The sequence below is a fragment of the Macadamia integrifolia genome, chromosome 4 (genome assembly GCF_013358625.1).
Source record: "Macadamia integrifolia cultivar HAES 741 chromosome 4, SCU_Mint_v3, whole genome shotgun sequence".
Classification (NCBI taxonomy): Eukaryota; Viridiplantae; Streptophyta; class Magnoliopsida; order Proteales; family Proteaceae; genus Macadamia; species Macadamia integrifolia.
The window spans coordinates 5,032,531-5,043,881 of record NC_056560.1 but is presented as its reverse complement, the minus strand read 5'-3'; the positions used below and the strand labels follow the sequence as shown (position 1 = coordinate 5,043,881).

Here is an 11,351-nt window from a genome sequence, read left to right as displayed (position 1 = left end):
CTTGTCGAATATAGGCACAATATTTACCCCAGTCGAAATATTTATGGTAGTGGGTCTCCCATTCATTGTAGAAAAATTAAATTTTTTTTTATAGAAGTTGTAAATTAAATGTTTTTAAGGAACATATAAACAATTAACAAAGTGTGGACCAATATATTTGAGTAGATCTAAGAAATTAAAAAAAAAAAATTGAAACCCTCACTTTTTTAGGGAAAAAATGTGGGTTTCATTTGAAATCATGTATTTAGTAATTATAAGTTATGACATTATTTTTAAGAGTTGAATGAACTAGATTTTCTAAAAAAAAAGAATTTGGGGATTTTTCTTTTTCTTTTTTTAAATTAATTTCGGAATAAAAAAAATTAAAAAAATATTTTTTTTTGAGAAAAATCAGAAATTTCCATGGAAGTTGTAGAACACTTGTTTTTACATAACATATAAAAAATCTAAACATTTTTAACCATTGAGCATGAGTAGATCTAAGAAATTTGAAAAAAATTGAAACCCTCATTTTCTTTTAAAAAAAGTTTGTAAATCCTTATAAATCCAATGATTTCATATAATAATGATGCACAAAATGTGATTCTAAGTATGATGAACCTTAGATTTATAAAAAAAACTTAAAAATCTAAGGTTAAAGTTGAAAAAAGTGAGTAAAGATTCAAGAACTTACTATTCAAATATTTCAACTTTCAAGTTCAAGCCTTCAAGGTTCTTCTTGGACTATGTTTCTCTCCTTATTTGAACCATTCACTTCCACAATGTTTCTTTCAATCTACCATTTGAGTATCCAAAAAGGTGTGTGAATCAAAGGGGAAGAAAGAAGCAAAATATAGAAAACTGTTGGTGAGAGTGTGAAGTGTTTGTTTCAAACAACAAAAAATTCAAACTTAAGTAGCCGTATCGTACCGATACGGTACGATACAACTCGATACTACACGATAGCTTCGTAAGTACCGATACGTACCGATACTCGGGAATTTTCAGATTTTCAAAAGTTCGTACCGTAGAGTATCGTACGTATCGGTACTGTATCGGTATGGCACGATACGATACGTACGATACGCCGATGCACAAAAAGAGGCCCAAAATTTCCCGTAGCGTATCGGTATGTATCGTATCGATGCCTACCGATACGGATATGTATCGACCGATACAGCACGATACGCACCGATACTTAAAACCATGGGAGTGATGGAGATCTGAGTATGGTAGGAGAAAGGGGAATAAATCTGAGTGGGGGGCAGAAGCAAAGGATTCAGCTAGCCAGGGCCCTCCACAGTGATTCTGACATTTATTTACTAGATGATCCTTTCAGTGCTGTTGATGCACACACAAAGGAGCACATCTGTTCAAGGTAAAGTTCAGCTTACTTAAAATCTTTACAAACCCCAAATTGGGAGGACACAAATATGTCATACAGTATTACTTCTTGTTTAGTATCTCAATATACAAAGTTTTCTAAAAGTCTGTAAGCCTTGTGCAGGAATGTCTAATGTGAATCCTGTCTCAGAAGACTGTCATTTATGCAACCCATCAATTGGAATTCTTGCATGCTTCAGACCTTGTTCTTGTAAGTTATTAGCATTGATATTATATCCCCTTTCTTCTTTGTGAAGTACATCTAGATTTAAGATAATTTTTATCTATTATGCCATATTGAATTGATATGGCTTAAATATACTTCAAATGTGTTTAAATGAACCATGGATGGCATTACACCAACACAAGTGCTATTGATTCTTTGGGAACCAAATGTCCCTGGGTAAGATTAGTATTTGGATTGCTGCTTGAGGTTTCCATTTTAAGCGTGTCAACATAGGTTACTGTAGTATAGAACGGATCTTCATTATTGTGTTGGTTATCATTTAGAAATTCAAGTCCCTGTTTATGACAGTACTAGTTTGTAGTGGAAAAGGTCCTTTTGTCTAATTGTTTTAAGAACCACCATGAATGTGAAGACAATGAAACTATATCTAGAAACACCATAATGCCCTTCAACAGTTTCACTTTATTCCCTAAATATTTAAGTACTTATTGAGTTATTTCATTTTAGAAGCTTTTATGTATTATGTTGTTTTGTAATATGTACAGGTAATGAAAGATGGAAAGATTGTTCAGTCAGCGAAATATGGAGACCTGATTTCAGATCCTGATGGTGAGCTTGTGAAACAAATGGCTGCCCGTAGCAGATCAGTAAGCCAAGTTACCTCACCGCAAGCACAGGGCTTCTTAACCTGCAGATCCCATCAGAGGAATCAAATGGAAGTCATGGAGGAAAAAATGGATGAGTCCAACAGCAATAGAAAATATTCAAATGAAATTTATGGTGTAGAAACAGAATCTGGGAGAGTGAAATGGAGTGTTTACCTAACTTTTGTGACTCGTGCATAGAAAGGAGCTCTTGTTCCTGTCATAATTCTTTGCCAAGTTTTATTCCAGGGATTACAGATTGGAAGCAATTACTGGATTGCTTGGGCAACTGAAGAGGGGAGGGTGAGTAACAATAAGTTGATTTGGGTGTTCATTTTGATGTCTGGTGGGAGTCCACTGTTCATCTTGTGTAGGCAAGTGTTGCTAGCAACTATTGCCATTGAAACTTCTCAGAAGCTCTTTCTTGGCATGGTTAACTCCATCTTTCGAGCACCAATCTACTTCTTTGACGTCACCCCTTCCAGTAGAATCCTCAGTAGGGTCAGTTTCTCAAGTTCTATAATTTTTCTTGTTTTTCATTTTGATGATTGGCAATATGGGTAGTTATCCATTTTCCTGGAAATAATTACTTTTTCTTAATTGTTTTTGTTACAGACATCCACAGATCAAAGTACCATCGATACAGACATTCCTTACAGACTTGCAGGACTAGTGTTGGCACTTATTCTACTGCTGCTTATCATCACCCTTATGTCTCAGGTTGTTTGGCAGGTCTTCCTTCTTTTCCTTGCCATCCTTGCCATAACCATATGGTATCAGGTAAGAGCATTAACCAGTTAGAGTCATTCAATGGGGTAGCATGTTGGTCCACATCACATATAAGGAACCATCATTCAATGGTGCTTGACCTTAATGTCTCCTGAGCTACTAATTCATAAGAAATCATCATGCAATTAAAACATGGCATTAATTTAAAGAAGTTGAATGGAAAATGGGAATCAGTAAATGAAAAGATCATCATACCAGATGAACCAGGATTTTTAAGAGGTTGATCTCTGGTTTAGAAATCTCTAGTGCTAAGCTCCAAATATTCCTATTTCCTGCAGGCTTACTACACCACCACTGCCAGAGAACTAGCTAGGATGGTTGCAACCAGGAAAGCTCCAATCCTCCATCATTTCTCAGAGTCAATTGCAGGGGCAGAAACAATCCGCTGCTTCAAGCAGAAGATCGCTTCCTTGCCAAAAATCTCAACTTGATTGATGACTACTCCCGCATTGCTTTCCACAATGATGCAACAATGGAATGGCTCTGTATTCGAATCGACTTCCTGTTCAATCTAGTCTTCATTCTTCTTCTACTAATCTTAGTCAGACTGCCAAGGGCAGCCATTGACCCCAGTAAGCTACTTTCTCTCAATCTGTCTCCATGAAACTTTCAGCTAGTAAGATAAAGTATTCCACATGGATTGCCTTCAAGAGATATGGGTGCAAATCCATGGGGCTGATTTTTTCCTAATGAAAGATATCCTTGGGGGGCTGATTTATACAGGATCCCGTCCCTCACCATGTGCATGAATACTGTTTTTTCTTGTAGACAGTCTCTATCATATGCCCGATGGAGTTGTCCATTAGGTTTCCTCTTTCCAAATCAAGAAATTATGATACTTGATGTAATCTGTAATTAGATAATTAATTGGACTCTTGGAATGTAATTCCAGGCTTGGCAGGACTTGCCGATACTTATGGTTTGAACCTAAACGTCATACAAGGTTGGGTGATATGGAATCTGCGTAATGTCAAAAACAAGATGATCTCAGTTGAGAGAATTCTTCAATTCTCTATCATACCAAGTGAAGCTCCACTGCTAATTGAAGAATGTAGACCAAGACCTGAATGGCCAATCATTGGAACTATCAAGCTAGAAAACCTCCATATCCGATACAGCCCCATGCTCCCCATGGTTCTCAAAGGAGTTAGTTGCACTTTCCCTGGTCAGGCAAAGATTGGAGTGGTGGGCAGAACAGGCAGTGGCAAGTCTATTCTCATTCAAGCTCTTTTCAGGGTGGTGGAGCACTCAGAAGGGAGGATTCTGATTGATGAATTAAATATTTGTGAGATAGGTTTGCAGGATTTGAGATCTAGATTGAGTATAATTCCACAAGACCCAACACTTTTTCAAGGAACTATTAGAGCTAATCTTGATCCCCTAGAACAGCATTCAGAATCAGAAATATGGGAGGTAATAAACTCTCAACTTTGATTCTTTGAAGGTATTTGTCAAAGTCATATTGTCACCGAAACCATTTGTGGTATCAGGCTCTGCGTAGGTGCCACCTTTCCGAGACAGTAAGGCAAGATCAAAGGCTTCTTGATGCAACAGGTATGGATTTAACCAAAAAAAGAATGGAAGACTATGTCAGTAGTATAGCTTCCAGAGTGTAGATTAACATGATATTGTCTAAACTATTTTGTTTAAAATGTGGATTTGGATCAGTCGAAGAAGATGGAGGAAACTGGAGTCTAGGACAGAGGCAGCTGTTTTGCCTGGCCAGAGTTTTGTTGAAGAAAAGGAGGATTCTGGTGCTGGATGAGGCTACAGCATCAGTGGACACAGCCACAGATAATGTGATTCAGAAGACAATAAGAGAAGAAACAAGCAATTGCACTGTCATCACTGTGGCCCATCGAATCCCAACTGTGATTGACAATGACCTTGTTCTTGTGCTTGATGACGGTATGCTTAACTAAACCATCCATCCCAAAAAAAAAAAATTATTGATACAAATTCTCTGTTTCTTCAATCAACATCTTCATCACAGAGCCATAACCCTACTATTAAGAATCAGTAACAATATAAACTCGGCCTTTTACGACAACAATTCTTGTATTAAGTCGTTCCTTAATTTACCAGATCCTCCTCACTTCCTCAGTCCATGTGCCTTTTGGCCTTCGCCTTTTTGGTTTACAGCCTTCAAACTGCAACAATACTCCTCACCAATGCAGAATTGGTCTGTTAAATCTCTCAAATGCCTTGTAAATCAACCAAGTACTGTATTCTAATTAGTAGGTCAAGATTATATTGACCAAGGCATATATGATCCCCTGTTAACTGTACTCACTTTCCTAGTTGTTTGGATTAATACAGGAAAAGTTGTAGAATATGATTCCCCAGCTCAGTTGCTTAGAGATGAGACTTCAGCATTTTCAAAGTTGGTGAGAGTTCAAAAAGAGATCATCGAAAAGTGACCACTAGAGATCGCGCATGAAGCTCACTCATGTTGTATCCACATAAAACACAGGAAGAAAGGTGCTGATTTCTTTGTGTCCTACCAAAGGAGTATATATAACCTTGTCAACCATCAGAGATCAGTAGAAGACCCAACAGAACAGCAACAAGAAGAAGAAGAAGAACAACAACAACAACAACAACAACGAGGACAGTCATGATATCACTAGGATGACAAAGTAAATAAAAAGGAATGTACAGTTTTAACATCAATATCACAGAATACAGTGAAGTTGTTTCCTAACCTCCGATAGTTTACATGATACAACTCTTGGATTAAAAATCTTGTGATGTATTTATCCACTAATTGCCTTCACCAATGCCTTGTCTGTTGGTGTATGATGTCTTGTATTCCGTCGTAGTTTAATCTAGGGAGTACTGGTGCAACACCTAGACAGCCAGGACGGCAGATCCCGCTAGCCGGTTAGCGGGCCATGGGGTTGCAAGGGGGGCCTCCCTGCATAGCAGGGGTTGTAGGGGCGCAGCCCCCTGCTCGAATTTTTTATTTGAGGGCAATTGTAGTTTAATCCGGATTAGGGTGGTAATTGTAGTTTAATCCGGATTAGGGTTTTTCTCGCTATATATTTGTAGCGAGGGTTTCTTTCTCTGTAATGCAAGCAATACTGAGGGGTGTGAGGACGAGCGCTGTAACCCTATTCTCCATTGATAGTGAAGCAGGATCTCATCTCACCGGGGACGTAGGCAACCTTGCCGAACCTCGTAAAATTCGTGTGCATTGTTTGTTTTGTTTTTCCATTATCTTCTGCATCGTTTTAGGGTTGCGTTTTTACATTGTCCCACATCTCAGCATTTCATATTTGGCAATAAATTTGTTAATGCAATGTAGAAATTATAAATGATGATTCTCCCAATATCTCAATATTTCATATTTGGCAACTACTTAAAAATCGGGCATTCCCCGGTGCAAACTGCAAAGTAGTCGTGCAACGGTCAACCAAACATGAATTCTCAACCATCGTTTGAATGTTGACGAACCCATCTGGAGATTTCCAGATTTGGATCTTGTTAAGAGAAAAAATTACAAAATAATTACCCCTTCTCCAAGCAAACAACAATTTCCCAGATTTGGATCTTGTTAAGAGAAAAAATACAAAATAATTACCCCTTCTCCAAGCAAACAACAATTTCTCAGATTTCTTTTTCTTTGTTATCTATGAGAATATTGACAAAGATTTCTATTTCAAAATTCAAACCCATCTGGAGATTTCCAGATTTGAATCGTCGTAGAGAAAAAATACAAAATAATAACCCATTCTCCAAGCAAACAAGGATTCCCAGATTTCTTTTTCTTTGTTATATATGACAAAAGAGACTTCTATTTCCTCACGACTTCGAAGTTCGAACAGTTCGTTTCCAAGTTATTAACATCAACCCCCCAGAGTCGAGCAAAATCAAAATCAAAAAGGGATCTTCCATCTTAATAGGAATCAGAAAGACAAAAAAATTTTATTGTTTGAACAGAGATTTGGAGTTTGAAGTCAAAGAACTTCACCCAATCTGGCGATGGTGGAACCACTCATCTGTATTTACATCCGTAGTAACACACCAACATAGATACATAAAAGTAAAACAGAGAAGAAAAAAAATGTTTATTTTCACAGGAAAAGCTTGGTAGTGATGAAAATGGAGAAACAAATCATCTTCAAGTTTAGGTTTCCTTTCTTTCTCTTTAGTTCTCTTTGGGGTCAGAGAAGTAGCTGTTCATGACAGGCATGATCTGAGGAGCCCTGTTTCGTACGTGTTTGCGAAGCGCATTCTCACTGTATCTCTCACCCTCTTCAAAGTTCTCACGCACCCCTGATGCTCTCTGCGCTTTATTTATCCTGTTCATCCATTTTCAGTAAAATAGAAGTTCAGAAAGAAGCATAGATTGATAACCCATTAAAGGGAAGGGACAGAAAGAAGACACCTACATAACCTCAGGGTTTTGGCGAAGGTTTCGATAGAGCTGAAACGCCCCAACTGAGATTACCAGACCTAGTGCCCCCATCAATGGATAAACCTGCAACTCATTAACAACACCCATTAAAGAACTGAAACTCTGATTTCATGCCATTAAGAAGACAAAAGTTTCATTTTTTTCTTTTCTGAACAACCTCTGGCCTTGCCCATCTGTTGAAAGCAGAAGACATTTTGGAGAAAGTTGCAGAGACTGAAGGAAGATGATATGAGAGAAGATAAACCCAGTACAAAAACGACCTTTCTCTGTTAATCTCACTCAAATACAAATAACCTCTTTCTCCTTTCTTCCTCCTGCTTATATCTCTCTCCTTGTAACCCCACTAACATTTTAAATCCCTGAGAATCGGGCTCCAACATAATCACAACCACCAGATAATATCGATAAATTTGGGGCTTCTTTCCTCCCTCAGAAAATGAACACTCTCCCTCTCTCTCTCTCTCTCTCTCTCTCTCTCTCGGTTTGGAATTTTAAGTTTCTAGATGATGAAAAGCGCAGAGGGAACTGAAATTTCGAAGTTTTTTTTGGATAAAACAGATCCGAAATTTGGGAATAATCAGTTAGAGATAACTGAAATCAAATCGCTTTCTCTATTTCCGACAATTTGGTCGAATTCTTATCCATGAATTTTGAACATGTATCATGCTCCGTGCATGAATATACAATAGAAAAACATTAGGAGTATCTACCTTTTTTTTTTTTTTTTTTTTTTCTTTCGGTAAAGCAATCTGAAACACTCAAAACAAGTCCAGACATTTTGATATACAATAAAATAAAATAAAATAAAAAAGTTAGGTACACTGGAAGATAACACCCATTTCGCAATATCGGTGCAATGAGCATTGAGTGGTTGGGAGTTCCTTGGGGCATGTACTCATATGTTTTTAGGTGTCCAATGTTCATCACACCTCACCACCCATTGCAGAGGATGTGAACTTCCCGTTATGTCTCTCTCTTTCCCTTTTTAAATGCCCCGTCATGTGCTTGTGGGTTGTCCATTTGCAAAAGTTGTTTGGTTTAATTTCTCCGTTTTTCAATTTGCAGAGGATGTGGAAGATTGGCTAGAGTCCTGACCAAAAATTGCACTTACATTTGTAAGATCAAATGAAGTCAGTTGCTTCTCATGCTTCCTTCATTTGCTGGCAATTAAGGAAAGCGAGAATTTGCTTGTTCATAATAGGCAGTTCTTCTTTCCCGAGGAGGTCATATGCAAGGCACGATGTATCTAGCTTCTGCTCTGGCATGTGCTCTCCTCAGTTCACACCTGCTTGTCTTGCCTGTGTAGGCTGGTCACTGTCCCCTTCCGATTTTATTAACGATAATTCTGATGCAGCAATCCTTAATGATAAGCTAAAGGTGGGTGTGGGTTTTGTGGCCCACAACTCTTTGGGTGAGGTCTTGGTCGCTGTCTCTAAACTATTCCCTTACACTTCGCCTTTGATTGCTGAGTCTCTTGGATTGCGTTCGGCCATGCTTCGTGCCATCTCTAAGAGTTGGTCTAATGTGATTTTTGAATGTGATTCCCAACGTCTTGTTCGGGTGGTTTGCTCGAGGTGTTTTCGTGTCGAATTCAAAACTGATACCTTTCTTAGGGTGTTATTTTGGGTGAGTTTATTTGTAATAAACAAAAAACAAGAGGGTAAATGTAATACGGGCAAAAAAAATTTAGGAAAAAGTTGGGTCTGCTATTGGTATAGTGTCAGTCAGCACCCATTGTGTCTATCTCTCTTTTTTTTTTTTTTTTTTAAATGACCCCTAATCTAAGTACCTCTCCAATAAGGGTGTCAATTGGGAACTAAAACTGATATTGAGCTGAATTAAGCAATCCAAACCAAATTGAATTAATTCGGTTCAAATTCAGTTTGAGTATGAGTATGCTCCTCGATTCAGTTTCAATTTTAGGTGTAAGAACCATTGGTTCGAACCGAAATTGAACCGAATTATCTTAAAACCCAAAATAAGAAAAACCCATAGTATAGTAGTATGTTAATACTCAATTGGGATTTTTTCAACATTCAATTTTGAAAATTCAAGAGTGTTTTTGACAAGCTTTTTTTTTTTTTAGGTGTCAACCATTTTTTGAAATTTATCGTCACATATTTACATGTTAAGACAATTTTGGAGTTAATAATGGTCATAAGGCCCATAACTTGAGCCCATTATGGTCTTTGGTCTATCAAAGTCATGGTTCAAAAATGGAATCTTTTTCATAATGGAATTAAAATCAAAGTACAAAACCGAATTAAAAATTACATATTAGAACCGAATTGGAACTGAAACCAAACCAAGCCGAATTGAATAAGCTTGAGTATCTAAATATGAAACCGAGTCGGTTCTCAATTCGATTATGGTCCACCTTACAATCATTTGACACCGAATAAAAATCAAACCGAATAATTGAAACCGAACCCATTGACACCCTTGGTCTCCAATATGATACTCATTCGATGCCTCCACTATGTAGCAGTCTCTTGCGTATGGAGAAACACTCCAGATGGATTCGTCATTGCTTGAGTGCACCATTGTCGTATATGGTAGGAGTTTGCTTCCTTTTTTTCCTTCTCACGGATCAAATTGTTCACAAATTCATAGTTTGAATTGTCTCTATAACAAATTTTTATTTATTTTTAGATATATTTGTCCCTTTCGATATCAATATGATACATTCAATTCACGATCTAATACTGATTAATAGTTCAAACAATAAATGAGACCACACGTAGTAATAAATTTGAAAAATAGATCAAAGAATATGGGAAGTTAGATGCTTAACCAAATGCTATGGAGGCAATTCCCTATTGATGGATTAATTCAAACCAAGTGTTACTTGAATCGATATTGATCGAGACCAACACCAACATTTATATCATATCTGAGGGCCCATTTGATTTCCAAAAACGTGTTTTTTGCATTTTTCTGTGCTCATAAACGAAAAAACACCCTACAAATGTTTGATTTTTCTATTTCATGTCACTTGCTTTTTGAAATAGAAATAGGATTTATGTTTATTTGTGTGTCTAGAAACAAGTTAAACTTATTTTTTTGTTTTTAGAAACAAGTGAGAAAGACAAATTTTGTGAAAACCCCGATATTTCACTCCATTTACCCTAACCCCTATCAATTGTTGAAATTTCTTGCTATTCATAAGTGACAACTCCAACCTGATTGTGTCAAAACTCACAGTGTCGAACTACCTTCATCCTTTTGAAGCTTATCTCCATGAAGTATACATGTAACTCCAACGTCATGCCTTCACTTGTGAGCTATTTATCTGCAACATTGTGCTTTCACTCATGTCTTAAACCCGACTACACTATTGAAAACGTTTCAAGAAACAGAAAATCAAACATCTTTTTTTAATTCAAAAAATTATTTTTTAGCATAAAAATGAAAAATAAAAAATAAAAATTGTTTTTCCAACTCCTAGACACAAAATAGCACAAAACGTTTCTGTTGTTTCTGTGTCTATAAACAACAGAAACGAATTTTCACATTTTTTGAAATAAAAATAGATTTTTGATGTTTAATAAACTTGTTTCTTGAAATATTTTTTGCAAACATAATGCCGCTAAAAAACCCAATTGTATTATTGGATGCCCAAAAAAGAGAGAGGGTTTAGTTGCATCTTTTTAGGTTTAAATAATTGAGAGATTTATTGGGCACAACAGTCTTTTTTTTTTTTTCTATCAAATTTGTTTATAGAAACGACAAAACAAGTTTATTTCGTCAAAGTCATTTATAGAATCGTAATTGACATAAATTTGATTTATATTTTTAAAAACAAGTGAAACAGAACAATTTTATCAAACATTTTTTAGACTATTTTTCTGTTTTTAGGAACAAAAAAACGCATAAACAACATAAACGAAACATTATCAAAAAGTGTCAAAATCAAGTAGTATACCGTCTTATAAATGGAGCGGCCGAT

General features: G+C 36.6%; 1 protein-coding gene and 1 pseudogene across 1 annotated transcript; one reads left to right on the top strand and one right to left on the bottom strand.

The window, feature by feature from the left end:
* LOC122077592 overlaps nt 1-5,409 on the top strand; it is a 27,726-nt pseudogene extending 22,317 nt beyond the window's left edge.
* Nucleotides 5,410-6,880: 1,471 nt separating this feature from the next.
* Nucleotides 6,881-8,024, bottom strand: LOC122077523. The gene is made up of 3 exons (XM_042643478.1): nt 7,560-8,024; nt 7,377-7,465; nt 6,881-7,286 (listed from the first exon to the last, which is right to left on the bottom strand). The coding sequence occupies exons 1-3, from the start codon at nt 7,593-7,595 to the stop codon at nt 7,133-7,135; spliced, it is 279 nt and encodes a 92-aa protein (XP_042499412.1). The 5' UTR covers nt 7,596-8,024; the 3' UTR covers nt 6,881-7,132.
* Between the last annotated feature and the right edge of the window lie 3,327 nt (nt 8,025-11,351).